Here is a 17437-nt window from a genome sequence, read left to right on the forward strand (position 1 = left end):
CACCCATCACTCCACCATCAGGCCACCCATCCCTCCATCACTCCACCCACCCCTCCATCATCTATCACTCCCACATCCCTTCATCATTTATCACTCCCACATCCCTTCATCACTCCACACATCCCTCTATCATCCATCACTTCACTCATTCCCCCAACACCTATCACTCCACCCACCGCTTCATCACTCCACCCATCCACCCATCATTTATCACTTCCCCCATCCCGCCATCCATATCTCCATTACTCCACTTGTGTGTGATGGGGTGTAAGGGGTGTGTGTTTGTGTGAGGGTGTTTGTGTGAGGGTGTTCTCACCCGTAAACTGTATTTCCAGGAATCTCCTCCAGTCTCTTCAACAGCTAAAAAAAAAAAAGGGAAAAATAAAGTAACAGACAGTGTGCATAGGATGGGGCTTGGGATTTAAGTGGTATTTACAGTGTGTGGGGGGTTGAGACGGAAGATATAGTGTGATCTGTTTGGTTGTTGGGATTGGGGCGTTAGTTACGGTGTGTGGGATTGAGGCGTTAGTTACGGTGTGAACAGGATGGGGGTTGGGATTAAGGTGGGAGTTACGGTGTGTGTGACTGAAGCAGTAGTTACGGTGTGATTAGGATAGGGGTTGGGATTCAGGTGGTAGTTCCGGTGTGATCAGAACGGGGGTTGGGATTGAGGCAGAAGTTTAAGTGTGATCAGGACGGGGGTTGGGATCGAGGTGGTAGTGATTAGTGGTTACGTACCAAAGCTCTCAGGATCCTCCTCCCACATGCTGAGCTCCTCCTGCGTCAACAACAAGTACTTACACACCAGCCTCTTACACATCTCACTCAGAGTGGAGTGTGTGAAGAAATCCGACTTAATCCTGTGTGCCTCCAGATTTTCCGCTTTACTGTCTGTACGTACACACACACACACACACACACACACACACACACACACACACACACACACACACACACACACAAACACAGTTTAATATTAAAAAAAGAATTAAAAAATTAAATTTAAATGTTTTAATCAGTTATAAAACCAGTGGGTGCAGGTGTGAGAGCTGTGGTGCGAGTGTGTGTGTGTGTGTGTGTGTGTGTGTGTGTGTGTGTGTGTGGGGGGGGGGGGTGTACAAGTGTACAAGTGGCGGATTCAGTCAGGAACTCTGGGAACTAACATGGCACTGCTGCACAAGGCCTGCCGTCTATACCTGTTTTTGAGTTCGTTTTTCTTCGTGTTGCTGCCTCTTACACTTCTTTTTATTTATCCAGTAGACTCTCTACTAACGTACGATCGCCGTACCCTGTTAAATATTCACCATCGAGTATTTCCTATCAGCTCTCACACATACGCGTCCAGGGGCTCACCTCTTGCGTCTCCCCCCGGTCCCCCCCTTCGTTGCCGGGGAAAGTGAGCTGGAGTTTTGGTAAGATTAGAATGTTACCTGAGATCGACCTCATCGCTCTGCCCCAGACCACAGTCTCCAGGTGAACTGACACGGTGGGAGAAATTCATTCACCCCGATTCCTAGACTGGAGTTATCGCTGGCTTTAGCCGCTGCCGTGTGACTCGGACGCGCTACTCCCGCGCTGTGGGCTGCCGTGAGCCGCTTTGTACCCCGGAGCGAGCCGTACCCTGAAACTCAGTTACCAACACTACAAGCAAGATGACTTATTAATGGCAGATCAACTGGAAATAAACCCTTTATATTAAAGGATTTCATCTCTCGTGAACGTGACTTTCTCTTACTCTCTGAGACCTGGATTAAGCCGGGGGATAACAGTGCCTTCTCTGAGCTTCTGCCTCCAAACTACACGGTTTTCAATGCTCCACGAACTACAGGATGTGCTGGAGGTCTGGCTAGAATTCATGAAAATATCACTAACTGCAGATCGATAACTTTTGATAAATATGCAGGTTTTGGGCTGTTAGTTTCTGTTATTAATGTTTCTGGGTCTGTGCTTCTTGCTCTTGTTTACCGGCCCCCTAAATACTAACAACGTTTCTGCTGATTTCAATATGTTCCTGGACTCACTCAATCTCACTCGGTCAGTCAAAGTGCACAGGTGTAATGGGACCCACCCTGGACCTGGTGATCTCGTTAGATCTCGTTGTTTCTCAGATCACTACCCAGTTCTGTTCGATGTCCTCTCTTATTCTTCACCCAGCATGTCAACTCTACCTGCTCAATATGGCCGTGTTATTTCATCACAAACTCCAGGTGCTTTTTCAAACGCTTTTATGGACTCTCTGGCTCTCTACACCTGCTAAGATTTATACCTGAATCCAGATGATTTTATCTCATCATTCCACTCTACATGCTCTAATATTCTGCACAGAATTGCACCTATCAAACGAAAGACCGAGATTAACAATGTTGAGGAGTGTGTAAAGGACATTAGACAGTGGATGCTTGATAACTTTCTTCTGCTCAACTCAGATAAGACAGAAGTACTTTTACTAGGACCACATGCAGCTAGAAGCAAACTTTCTGATTGTGTAGCATCTCTGGATGGTGTTTCTGTCTCAGTGTGTACAGCAGTCAAAGACTAAATAAGTGCAGGTGTTGGGGTACAAGTGTGTGAGTGTGTTGGAGTATGAGTGTGTGTAAAAGTGCAAATGTGTTTTTTGGGGTACGATTGAGTGCAAGTGTTGGGGTAAGAGTGAGTGAGTGTGAGAGTGCTTGGGTATGAGTGTGTGTGCTGGGGAACAAGTGTGTGTGGGTTTGGGTACGAGTTTGTGGGTGCACGGGTACGTGTGTTGGGGTACGAGTTTGTGGGTGCACGGGTACGAGTGTGTGTGCTGGGGAACAAGTGTGTGTGTGTGTTGGGGTACGAGTTTGTGGGTGCACGGGTACGAGTGTTGGGGTACGAGTTTGTGGGTGCACGGGTACGAGTTTGTGGGTGCACGGGTACAAGTGTTGGGGTACGAGTTTGTGGGTGCACGGGTACGAGTGTGTGTGCTGGGGAACAAGTGTGTGTGTGTGTGTGTGTGTGTGTTGGGGTACGAGTTTGTGGGTGCACAGGTACGAGTGTGTGTGCTGGGGACCAAGTGTGTGTGTGTTGGGGTACGAGTTTGTGGGTGCACGGGTACGAGTTTGTGGGTGCACGGGTACGAGTGTTGGGGTACGAGTTTGTGGGTGCACGGGTACGAGTTTGTGGGTGCACGGGTACGAGTTTGTGGGTGCACGGGTACGAGTGTTGGGGTACGAGTTTGTGGGTGCACGGGTACGAGTTTGTGGGTGCACGGGTACGAGTTTGTGGGTGCACGGGTACGAGTTTGTGGGTGCACGGGTACGAGTGTTGGGGTACGAGTTTGTGGGTGCACGGGTACGAGTTTGTGGGTGCACGGGTACGAGTTTGTGGGTGCACGGGTACGAGTTTGTGGGTGCACGGGTACGAGTTTGTGGGTGCACGGGTACGAGTTTGTGGGTGCACGGGTACGAGTTTGTGGGTGCACGGGTACGAGTGTTGGGGTACGAGTTTGTGGGTGCACGGGTACGAGTTTGTGGGTGCACGGGTACGAGTTTGTGGGTGCACGGGTACGAGTTTGTGGGTGCACGGGTACGAGTGTTGGGGTACGAGTTTGTGGGTGCACGGGTACGAGTTTGTGGGTGCACGGGTACGAGTTTGTGGGTGCACGGGTACGAGTTTGTGGGTGCACGGGTACGAGTGTTGGGGTACGAGTTTGTGGGTGCACGGGTACGAGTGTGTGTGCTGGGGAACAAGTGTGTGTGTGTGTGTGTGTGTGTGTGTGTGTGTGTGTGTGTTGGGGTACGAGTTTGTGGGTGCACAGGTACGAGTGTGTGTGCTGGGGAACAAGTGTGTGTGTGTTGGGGTACGAGTTTGTGGGTGCACGGGTACGAGTGTTGGGGTACGAGTTTGTGGGTGCATGGGTACGAGTGTTGGTACCCTCAATGTTCTTGGCCGGTTTGTAGGCAGCATTCTTGATGATCATCTTGATTAGGTTCATGCACTGGACAATGAAGCGCTCGAAGACCAGCCCGTCCCCCTGCTCTGTGAAAATGAAGGAGACGGAAAACTCGAGCGAGTGCTGGATCAGGGGGATGAATGAGTATGGATGTGTCTCCAGGAAGTCCAGGAACTAAAACCAGGACACAGAACATGTTTGTACCACATCCTCACTCTCTCAAATCAATATCCTTAACATGGCCTTCACATTTGGAACATTGTGCTAATAACTTCAGTATTCGTGTAATGTGGTGTGTGTGTGTGTGTGTGTGTGTGTGTGTGTGTGTGTAGAAGTGAATCAGGATTGTGTACCACTTTAGTGTAGAGGATGATGATCTTCTCCAGTTTTTCTCTGCAGGCACGAGCTCCGCCCACATGGCCACCTGATGACAACAACAAAACAAATAAACACTGATGGTGTAGAGTGAGTTACAACAAGTCCTGAGGAGCACTGAGGAGATGGTGGATGTTAGAAACACTGAGGAGATGATGGATGAGGAGATGGATGTGTGGATCACTGAGGAGCTGGCAGATGATAGGAGCACTGAGGAGATGACAGATGAGGAGATAATGGATTTGTGGAGCCCTGAGGAGATGGTGGATGTTAGGAGCACTGAGGAAATGATTGATAGGAGGCACTGAGATGATGGATGGTTGGAGCACTGAGGAGATGATGGATGGGGGGCACTGAGGAGATAATGTATGGATGGAGCACTGAGGAGATGATAGATGGGTGGCACTGTGATGATGATCAATGGGAGGCACTGAGGAGATGATGGATGAGTGGAGCACTGAGAAGATGATGGATATGAGGCTCTGAAATACCCTCATATCATTTTAAAGTGGGCGGAGCCTACCCTCACAAACTCCTCCCAGTTTACACTCAAGTTTATGAACCCGGGATTAATCCCCATTTCTTCCTCTCAAGGAGTTTTACACACCTTAACCTCAGACCTCACAACACACACACACACACACACACACACACACACACACACACCTCTATACATTTATTATGTGTATATACACACTTTATATCCTTGTGTACAGATGCACTCAGAAAATTATAATATAAATAAATAAATATAAACAATGTTACTCACAGCACTCTAAACACTGCCGTAACCTGTCAAACACCGCACCAAGAAAACCCTAAAACACACACACACACACACACACACACACACACACACACACAATGAGAAAAAAAGAGACACACTTTAGTATCACAGTGTGTGTGAGCAAGAGAAAGGATGTGAACATGTGTGTGTGTGTTTCAGGGTGTATACACTCACCATCACCTCCATGTTCTGATGAGGTTCCACAAATCCATTAACAGTCAACTTACGCAGCACTGTGTAGAAACACAAAGACACACACACACACACACACACACACACTTACAGATTAATGCACAATAAATCCTCAGATCCAAAGCCGCAGAAAGTATTGTGTGCATTTATGTGTGAGTCTGTGTGTGTATATATACACACACCTTTCAGAGACAGCAGTGTGTGTTCAAGTGCACTGAGTGCTGTGTGTGGATCTCTGCTCTGTATCTTTAGCAGGAACATGTCTGTGTGATGATTCCACAGAGAGCAAGCAAAGCTGTAGATGCTGGAGGCCAACTGAAACACACACACACACACACACACACACACACACACACACACACACACACACACACACACACACACACACAGTATGATTATTGTGAAGCAGAGAGTGTGTGTGTTGCTCAGAGGCATCATTATTACTGAGTGGTTACAATTTCTGGTTTTGATGTAAACTTTATTAGCTGATGGAATTGTTCTAAATAAAGCGTCTGTTCTCCTCAATGTGATTCTAAACATTAGTGCATGAATCTACAGCTTCACACTGTAAACCAGGCTGTGTGTACATTTGTATTGAATGCATGTGTGTGTGTGTGTGTGTGTGTGTGTGTACTTATTAGTGTCTGTACATTGGTACTGAGTGTGTGTGTGTGTGTGTGTGTATTGCGGCAACCGGCCAATGACCCACACAGAAAAAACAAGCGCTCCGAAAAACAACTGGCAGCCGGGTGCTGATCGGACAGCGCTATTTCAGCACTAGTGTTGTTGAAAGCTCCAGAGCACACGGCAGGAGGTCAGGTGACAGAATGCAAAGAGGAGCATATAAAAGTAGACCATGAAGTGCAGAATTTTGGGCTCCTGGCTAATTCTGGCAATCTCTTTCTCTCTCTCAGAAGCAACAGCAGCAGTGGAGATGAAACCAACTGAACCACCGCCACATCAACCTAGATGCTTCTCATCCCTACGGCAGAGACTTCCAAGCCCTTCAGCTCGACGGATCTTTTCACCAAGCCCTTTACCCGGCCTCATGCCTCGTTGCCTGTGTAGTTGGTTGCTTTCACCAATTCCTTTTTCCCTATTTTCCGCAACCACACAAATAAACAAGCATGAGTGAGTTCCTGATTCATGTGTCTGTGTTCTAACCATCACAAAAGCGATTACTACACTGGTGTAGAATGTGCATCTAAAAGAAAAACAGGAAAATCCCCATCTAATCCCCTGCCATGGACCCAGTCCTGAAGCACCAACCTCCAGAAACAGGGGGTCACCCAGGAGCTAGCAAAAAGTATCCATGTGGCTACACAAAAGCTCACAGAAATGCGGAAAACCGGTGCAACAACTGTCAACAAAAATCGAGAGGCTTTAATGCACGTTTTAGTGCACCACAACACAGTGTTTGCCAAAATGAGGCTGGGTACAAATCGTGGCTCCCACCCGGGGTACTTCAGCTTCCCCATTGAGGTTGCCTCAGACTACGACTCACTAAAAGAATAAATTCATTAACACGTAATGCTTTCGCCCAGAATGCAACCACAAGATGGTGTAAAAACCCTGAAGTACACCGAGGGCACAGATGGAAGCTATGCACCGTACCACAAAAAAGGTGGCTCCATTCAGAGAAAAGGATTACCACGGTCAAGAAAGTACCAATGGATACATTCATAAGAGCTCGACTTCTCGAGGAGCAGAAAGCCGCCGAAAGGTGAGATCCAAAAACCCCCCAGAGGTATTCATTTTTATTTGTATTGAGCTTTTAATAATGAACATTGTCTCAGAGCAGCTTTACACAGATCATGTGAAGATAAAAATGAAGATGTTCTTTATAAGTGTAAGTTTGTCCCTGATGAACAAGTCGGTGGAGACTGTGGTGAAGGAAAAACTCCCTGGGATGCAGAAGGAAGAAGCCTTGAGAGGAACCAGACTCAAGAGGGAACCTCATCCTCATCTGGGTTCCACTAAATGTAGAAGCACTGGTGTGTGCCCTTTCCACACCGGAAAAAAAAGGAAGTGCACAATCGGTTCACTTGCTTAGACATTAGTGTGACAACAAAAGCACCCTCCCCAAAAACCAGGGCAACCTGAGCTGCACCAGTAACACCAGTAACGACACCGAGGACACAGGAGTAGAGGAGAGTTACATCACAACACTGTCTGATGTGTGTCTCCCAGTAACCACTGCAACAACTTCAGGTGGAAGTCGCAGCAGTACGAGTGTGTAAATGTGTATACTGAGTGTGTGCACATGTGCATGTGTACTGTGTGTGTGTGTGTGTGTGTGTGTGTGTGTACACTGACGTGTTGGAACAGTGCTCGGTCGGCGCTGAGGCGTTTGGAGGCGAGTGTTTTGATGACGTGTGTGAGTGTGAGCAGAGCGCGGTGCTGATGGAGCTCGTCCGGGTGTTTAATGGCCTCCAGCAGCACAGGGACGAGTTCAGGCCACTGGCGGGGACAATCCAACCTCGCCACCTTCGCTATCAACACAGCTATCTGAGTCGCTATCTACACACACACACACACACACACACACACACACACACACACACACATTGATTCACTTTGAAATCACACAGCATATGACTGATTAAAATAGTGTGTGTGTGTGTGTGTGTGTGAGAGAGAGACCTGATGGACAGGCTCATTAAAGTTGGAAATGAGTCCTGCACGAAGAGACGATTTCTCCTCCTCTGAGATAGCACTAAAAACAGAGAGAGAGAGAGAGAGAGAGAGAGAGAGAGAGAGAGAGAGAGAGAGAGAGAGGTGAGAGTGAGACAGGTGAGTGTAGTGTAGAGAGAGACAGGTGGGAGTGAGACAGGCGAGTGTAGTGTAGAGAGAGACAGGTGGGAGTGAGACAGGCGAGTGTAGTGCAGAGAGAGACAGGTGGGAGTGAGACAGGCGAGTGTAGTGTAGAGAGAGACAGGTGGGAGTGAGACAGGCGAGTGTAGTGTAGAGAGAGAGACAGGTGGGAGTGAGACAGGTGAGTGTAGTGTAGAGAGAGAGACAGGTGGGAGTGAGACAGGTGAGTGTAGTGTAGAGAGAGAGACAGGTGGGAGTGAGACAGGTGAGTGTAGTGTAGAGAGAGAGACAGGTGGGAGTGAGACAGGTGAGTGTAGTGTAGAGAGAGAGACAGGTGGGAGTGAGACAGGTGGGAGTAGTGCAGAGAGAGACAGGTGGGAGTGAGACAGGTGAGTGTAGTGCAGAGAGAGACAGGTGGGAGTGAGACAGGCGAGTGTAGTGTAGAGAGAGACAGGTGGGAGTGAGACAGGCGAGTGTAGTGTAGAGAGAGACAGGTGGGAGTGAGACAGGCGAGTGTAGTGTAGAGAGAAACAGGTGGGAGTGAGACAGGCGAGTGTAGTGTAGAGAGAGACAGGTGGGAGTGAGACAGGCGAGTGTAGTGCAGAGAGAGACAGGTGGGAGTGAGACAGGTGAGTGTAGTGTAGAGAGAGAGACAGGTGGGAGTGAGACAGGTGAGTGTAGTGCAGAGAGAGACAGGTGGGAGTGAGACAGGTGAGTGTAGTGTAGAGAGAGAGACAGGTGGGAGTGAGACAGGTGAGTGTAGTGTAAAGAGAGAGACAGGTGGGAGTGAGACAGGTGAGTGTAGTGTAGAGAGAGAGACAGGTGGGAGTGAGACAGGTGGGAGTAGTGCAGAGAGAGACAGGTGGGAGTGAGACAGGTGAGTGTAGTGCAGAGAGAGACAGGTGGGAGTGAGACAGGCGAGTGTAGTGTAGAGAGAGACAGGTGGGAGTGAGACAGGCGAGTGTAGTGTAGAGAGAGACAGGTGGGAGTGAGACAGGTGAGTGTAGTGCAGAGAGAGACAGGTGGGAGTGAGACAGGCGAGTGTAGTGTAGAGAGAGACAGGTGGGAGTGAGGCAGGCGAGTGTAGTGTAGAGAGAGACAGGTGGGAGTGAGACAGGCGAGTGTACTGTAGAGAGAGACAGGTGGGAGTGAGACAGGCGAGTGTAGTGTAGAGAGAGAGAGACAGGTGGGAGTGAGACAGGCGAGTGTAGTGTAGAGAGAGACAGGTGGGAGTGAGACAGGTGAGTGTAGTGCAGAGAGAGACAGGTGGGAGTGAGACAGGCGAGTGTAGTGTAGAGAGAGAGAGACAGGTGGGAGTGAGACAGGCGAGTGTAGTGTAGAGAGAGACAGGTGGGAGTGAGACAGGCGAGTGTAGTGTAGAGAGAGACAGGTGGGAGTGAGACAGGCGAGTGTAGTGTAGAGAGAGACAGGTGGGAGTGAGACAGGCGAGTGTAGTGTAGAGAGAGACAGGTGGGAGTGAGACAGGCGAGTGTAGTGTAGAGAGAGACAGGTGGGAGTGAGACAGGTGAGTGTAGTGCAGAGAGAGACAGGTGGGAGTGAGACAGGCGAGTGTAGTGTAGAGAGAGACAGGTGGGAGTGAGACAGGCGAGTGTAGTGTAGAGAGAGACAGGTGGGAGTGAGACAGGTGAGTGTAGTGCAGAGAGAGACAGGTGGGAGTGAGACAGGCGAGTGTAGTGTAGAGAGAGACAGGTGGGAGTGAGACAGGCGAGTGTAGTGTAGAGAGAGACAGGTGGGAGTGAGACAGGCGAGTGTACTGTAGAGAGAGACAGGTGGGAGTGAGACAGGCGAGTGTAGTGTAGAGAGAGAGAGACAGGTGGGAGTGAGACAGGCGAGTGTAGTGTAGAGAGAGACAGGTGGGAGTGAGACAGGCGAGTGTAGTGCAGAGAGAGACAGGTGGGAGTGAGACAGGCGAGTGTAGTGTAGAGAGAGAGACAGGTGGGAGTGAGACAGGCGAGTGTAGTGTAGAGAGAGAGACAGGTGGGAGTGAGACAGGCGAGTGCAGTGTAGAGAGAGACAGGTGGGAGTGAGACAGGCAAGTGTAGTGTGGAGAGAGACAGGTGAGAGTGAGACAGGTGTCTTACTTGGGAGCGCCCCTCCTCCAGTAGCGGTCGATGCCGTTTTTGAAGTAGAGCACAGCGAGCCAGCGCACGTTCACATCCAACACGTGATTATTAAAGATACTCTGCAAAAGCAGAGTCAAACATACATTATTACAGAGTATGTGTCTTTAAGTAAAGAGGCGTGGCCTATTTCAGTAAATCTCAGTATCTTACTATCTCAGTAAAGGGGAAGTGGTCTGTGTGAGTGCCTCGGTAAAGGGGGAGCGGTCTGTGTGAGTGCCTCGGTAAAGGGGGAGCGGTCTGTGTGAGGGCCTCGGTAAAGGGGGAGCGGTCTGTGTGAGGGCCTCGGTAAAGGGGGAGCGGTCTGTGTGAGGGCCTCGGTAAAGGGGGAGCGGTCTGTGTGAGGGCCTCGGTAAAGGGGGAGCGGTCTGTGTGAGGGCCTCGGTAAAGGGGGAGCGGTCTGTGTGAGCGCCTCGGTAAAGGGGGAGCGGTCTGTGTGAGCGCCTCGGTAAAGGGGGAGCGGTCTGTGTGAGCGCCTCGGTAAAGGGGGAGCGGTCTGTGTGAGCGCCTCGGTAAAGGGGGAGCGGTCTGTGTGAGTGCCTCGGTAAAGGGGGAGCGGTCTGTGTGAGGGCCTCGGTAAAGGGGGAGCGGTCTGTGTGAGTGCCTCGGTAAAGGGGGAGTGGTCTGTGTGAGTGCCTCTGTAAAGGAGGAGTGGTCTGTGTGAGTGTTTCAATAAAGTGGGAGAGGTATATGCGAGTGCCTTAATAAAAGGGGCGTGGTCTGAGAGGCTGTGCTCTGTGTGTCAATAGGTCTGTGTGATAGTCTCAGCAAAGGGGGCATGGTCTGTGCGATAGTCTTATTAAAAGGGGCGTGGTCTGTGTGTATACCTGTAGTGTAGAGTAAAAACCCGGTTGGTTCTCCCAGTGCCTCAGCTGTTCTTCTGCGGGTTTGAGCAAAGCCGAGTCTTGACTGCTTGCCTGAGAAAGAACCTCCAAAAGTACAGACACCTGCAGATCCATCTATACACACACACACACACACACACACACACACACACACACACACACACACACACACACACACACACACAGCAGTGTAAGAAAATTGAATATATAATAAAGGGTTTACAGAGAAACTCTGCCCTCTAATGGTGAAGTGCTGCACTGAGGATTTTAATTATATAACTGGTAAAAATAGATAAGGGAGAGGAAGAAATCAGGTGGAGGGAGAGGAAGAAATCAGGTGGAGAGAGAAAAAGAGGGAAAAAGAGGGAGATAAGTAGGAAAGAGAAAGAGAGAGATGAGGAGGGGAAAGAGAGAGTTGGGGGGGAAAGAGAGAGAGAGAGAGAGAAAAAGAGAGAGAGAACCAAATAAAACCACATTCAAACCCAATTCATCACCAGAATGAACCAAATCATCCCTAATTTTAATCATCCTCTCAGCCCCCGACAAATAGCACCACACTAACACACACACACCACCAACACAACCCACATAGACTCTCTCTTACATACACACACCACACTAACACACACACACACCACCAACACAACCCACACAGACTCTCTCTTACATACACACACCACACTAACACACACACACCACCAACACAACCCACATAGACTCTCTCTTACATACACACACCACACTAACACACACACACCACCAACACACACACACACCACCAACACAACCCACACAGACTCTCTCTTACATACACACACCACACTAACACACACACACACCACCAACACACACACACACCACCAACACAACCCACACAGACTCTCTCTTACATACACACACCACACTAACACACACACACACCACCAACACACACACACACCACCAACACAACCCACATAGACTCTCTCTTACATACACACACCACACTAACACACACACACACCACCAACACACACACACACCAACAACACAACCCACACAGACTCTCTCTTACATACACACACCACACTAACACACACACACCACCAACACAACCCACATAGACTCTCTCTTACATACACACACCACACTAACACACACACACCACCAACACACACACACACCACCAACACAACCCACACAGACTCTCTCTTACATACACACACCACACTAACACACACACACCAACAACACAACCCACACAGACTCTCTCTTACATACACACACCACACTAACACACACACACCACCAACACACACACACACCACCAACACAACCCACACAGACTCTCTCTTACATACACACACCACACTAACACACACACACCACCAACACACACACACACCAACAACACAACCCACACAGACTCTCTCTTACATACACACACCACACTAACACACACACACCACCAACACACACACACACCACCAACACAACCCACACAGACTCTCTCTTACATACACACACCACACTAACACACACACACACCACCAACACACACACACACCACCAACACAACCCACATAGACTCTCTCTTACATACACACACCACACTAACACACACACACCACCAACACACACACACACCACCAACACAACCCACACAGACTCTCTCTTACATACACACACCACACTAACACACACACACCACCAACACACACACACACCACCAACACAACCCACACAGACTCTCTCTTACATACACACACCACACTAACACACACACACCACCAACACACACAGAGAGAGACAGGTGGGAGTGAGACAGGCGAGTGTAGTGTAGAGAGAGACAGGTGGGAGTGAGGCAGGCGAGTGTAGTGTAGAGAGAGACAGGTGGGAGTGAGACAGGCGAGTGTACTGTAGAGAGAGACAGGTGGGAGTGAGACAGGCGAGTGTAGTGTAGAGAGAGAGAGACAGGTGGGAGTGAGACAGGCGAGTGTAGTGTAGAGAGAGACAGGTGGGAGTGAGACAGGTGAGTGTAGTGCAGAGAGACTCTCTCTTACATACACACACCACACTAACACACACACACCACCAACACAACCCACATAGACTCTCTCTTACATACACACACCACACTAACACACACACACCACCAACACACACACACACCACCAACACAACCCACACAGACTCTCTCTTACATACACACACCACACTAACACACACACACACCACCAACACACACACACACCACCAACACAACCCACACAGACTCTCTCTTACATACACACACCACACTAACACACACACACACCACCAACACACACACACACCACCAACACAACCCACATAGACTCTCTCTTACATACACACACCACACTAACACACACACACACCACCAACACACACACACACCAACAACACAACCCACACAGACTCTCTCTTACATACACACACCACACTAACACACACACACCACCAACACAACCCACATAGACTCTCTCTTACATACACACACCACACTAACACACACACACCACCAACACACACACACACCACCAACACAACCCACACAGACTCTCTCTTACATACACACACCACACTAACACACACACACCAACAACACAACCCACACAGACTCTCTCTTACATACACACACCACACTAACACACACACACCACCAACACACACACACACCACCAACACAACCCACACAGACTCTCTCTTACATACACACACCACACTAACACACACACACCACCAACACACACACACACCAACAACACAACCCACACAGACTCTCTCTTACATACACACACCACACTAACACACACACACACCACCAACACACACACACACCACCAACACAACCCACATAGACTCTCTCTTACATACACACACCACACTAACACACACACACCACCAACACACACACACACCACCAACACAACCCACACAGACTCTCTCTTACATACACACACCACACTAACACACACACACCACCAACACACACACACACCACCAACACAACCCACACAGACTCTCTCTTACATACACACACCACACTAACACACACACACCACCAACACACACACACACCAACAACACAACCCACACAGACTCTCTCTTACATACACACACCACACTAACACACACACACCACCAACACACACACACACCAACAACACAACCCACACAGACTCTCTCTCACATACACACACCACACTAACACACACACACCACCAACACAACCCACATAGACTCTCTCTTACATACACACACCACACTAACACACACACACCACCAACACACACACACACCACACTAACACACACACACCACCAACACAACCCACATAGACTCTCTCTTACATACACACACCACACTAACACACACACACCACCAACACACACACACACCACCAACACAACCCACACAGACTCTCTCTTACATACACACACCACACTAACACACACACACCACCAACACACACACACACCACCAACACAACCCACACAGACTCTCTCTTACATACACACACCACACTAACACACACACACCACCAACACACACACACACCAACAACACAACCCACACAGACTCTCTCTTACATACACACACCACACTAACACACACACACCACCAACACACACACACACCACCAACACAACCCACACAGACTCTCTCTTACATACACACACCACACTAACACACACACACCACCAACACACACACACACCAACAACACAACCCACACAGACTCTCTCTTACATACACACACCACACTAACACACACACACCACCAACACACACACACCAACAACACAACCCACACAGACTCTCTCTTACATACACACACCACACTAACACACACACACCACCAACACACACACACACCACCAACACAACCCACACAGACTCTCTCTTACATACACACACCACACTAACACACACACACCACCAACACACACACACACCACCAACACAACCCACACAGACTCTCTCTTACATACACACACCACACTAACACACACACACCACCAACACACACACACACCAACAACACAACCCACACAGACTCTCTCTTACATACACACACCACACTAACACACACACACCACCAACACACACACACACCAACAACACAACCCACACAGACTCTCTCTTACATACACACACCACACTAACACACACACACCACCAACACACACACACACCAACAACACAACCCACACAGACTCTCTCTTACATACACACACCACACTAACACACACACACCACCAACACACACACACACCACCAACACAACCCACACAGACTCTCTCTTACATACACACACCACACTAACACACACACACCACCAACACAACCCACATAGACTCTCTCTTACATACACACACCACACTAACACACACACACCACCAACACACACACACACCACACTAACACACACACACCACCAACACAACCCACATAGACTCTCTCTTACATACACACACCACACTAACACACACACCACCAACACACACACACACCACCAACACAACCCACACAGACTCTCTCTTACATACACACACCACACTAACACACACACACCACCAACACACACACACACCACCAACACAACCCACACAGACTCTCTCTTACATACACACACCACACTAACACACACACACCACCAACACACACACACACCAACAACACAACCCACACAGACTCTCTCTTACATACACACACCACACTAACACACACACACCACCAACACACACACACACCACCAACACAACCCACACAGACTCTCTCTTACATACACACACCACACTAACACACACACACCACCAACACACACACACACCAACAACACAACCCACACAGACTCTCTCTTACATACACACACCACACTAACACACACACACCACCAACACACACACACACCAACAACACAACCCACACAGACTCTCTCTTACATACACACACCACACTAACACACACACACCACCAACACACACACACACCACCAACACAACCCACACAGACTCTCTCTTACATACACACACCACACTAACACACACACACCACCAACACACACACACACCACCAACACAACCCACACAGACTCTCTCTTACATACACACACCACACTAACACACACACACCACCAACACAACCCACATAGACTCTCTCTTACATACACACACCACACTAACACACACACACCACCAACACACACACACACCACACTAACACACACACACCACCAACACAACCCACATAGACTCTCTCTTACATACACACACCACACTAACACACACACACCACCAACACACACACACACCACCAACACAACCCACACAGACTCTCTCTTACATACACACACCACACTAACACACACACACCACCAACACACACACACCAACAACACAACCCACACAGACTCTCTCTTACATACACACACCACACTAACACACACACCACCAACACACACACACACCAACAACACAACCCACACAGACTCTCTCTTACATACACACACCACACTAACACACACACACCACGAACACACACACACACCAACAACACAACCCACACAGACTCTCTCTTACATACACACACCACACTAACACACACACACCACCAACACACACACACCAACAACACAACCCACACAGACTCTCTCTTACATACACACACCACACTAACACACACACACCACCAACACACACACACACACACCAACAACACAACCCACACAGACTTTCTCTTACATACACACACCACACTAACACACACACACCACCAACACACACACACACCAACAACACAACCCACACAGACTCTCTCTTACATACACACACCACACTAACACACACACACCACCAACACACACACACACACCACCAACACAACCCACACAGACTCTCTCTTACATACACACACCACACTAACACACACACACCACCAACACAACCCACATAGACTCTCTCTTACATACACACACCACACTAACACACACACACCACCAACACACACACACACCACACTAACACACACACACCACCAACACAACCCACATAGACTCTCTCTTACATACACACACCACACTAACACACACACACCACCAACACACACACACACCACCAACACAACCCACACAGACTCTCTCTTACATACACACACCACACTAACACACACACACCACCAACACACACACACACCACCAACACAACCCACACAGACTCTCTCTTACATACACACACCACACTAACACACACACACCACCAACACACACACACACCAACAACACAACCCACACAGACTCTCTCTTACATACACACACCACACTAACACACACACACCACCAACACACACACACACCACCAACACA

General features: G+C 49.1%; 2 protein-coding genes across 6 annotated transcripts in view; one reads left to right on the top strand and one right to left on the bottom strand.

Moving 5' to 3' along the window:
- LOC310732793 (uncharacterized protein) overlaps positions 1–17437 on the top strand; it is a 339677-nt gene that overhangs the window by 245813 nt on the left and 76427 nt on the right. The gene's annotated exons all lie outside the window — the stretch shown is intronic.
- Positions 1–17437, bottom strand: part of ipo11 (importin 11) — a 44692-nt gene that overhangs the window by 19197 nt on the left and 8058 nt on the right. For both annotated transcript variants that reach the window (XM_083553451.1, XM_083553452.1), the window contains 11 exons: positions 11053–11184; positions 10187–10287; positions 7914–7986; positions 7587–7790; positions 5453–5585; positions 5253–5311; positions 5061–5109; positions 4270–4340; positions 3898–4090; positions 739–891; positions 317–360 (listed from right to left, as the gene is read on the bottom strand). In XM_083553451.1, the coding sequence (XP_083409577.1) occupies positions 317–360; positions 739–891; positions 3898–4090; positions 4270–4340; positions 5061–5109; positions 5253–5311; positions 5453–5585; positions 7587–7790; positions 7914–7986; positions 10187–10287; positions 11053–11184 (1212 nt within the window). The remainder of the gene's footprint in view (positions 1–316; positions 361–738; positions 892–3897; positions 4091–4269; positions 4341–5060; positions 5110–5252; positions 5312–5452; positions 5586–7586; positions 7791–7913; positions 7987–10186; positions 10288–11052; positions 11185–17437) is intronic.

The sequence above is a fragment of the Silurus aristotelis genome (assembly GCF_946808225.1).
Source record: "Silurus aristotelis genome assembly, chromosome: 11".
Lineage (NCBI taxonomy): Eukaryota > Metazoa > Chordata > Actinopteri > Siluriformes > Siluridae > Silurus > Silurus aristotelis.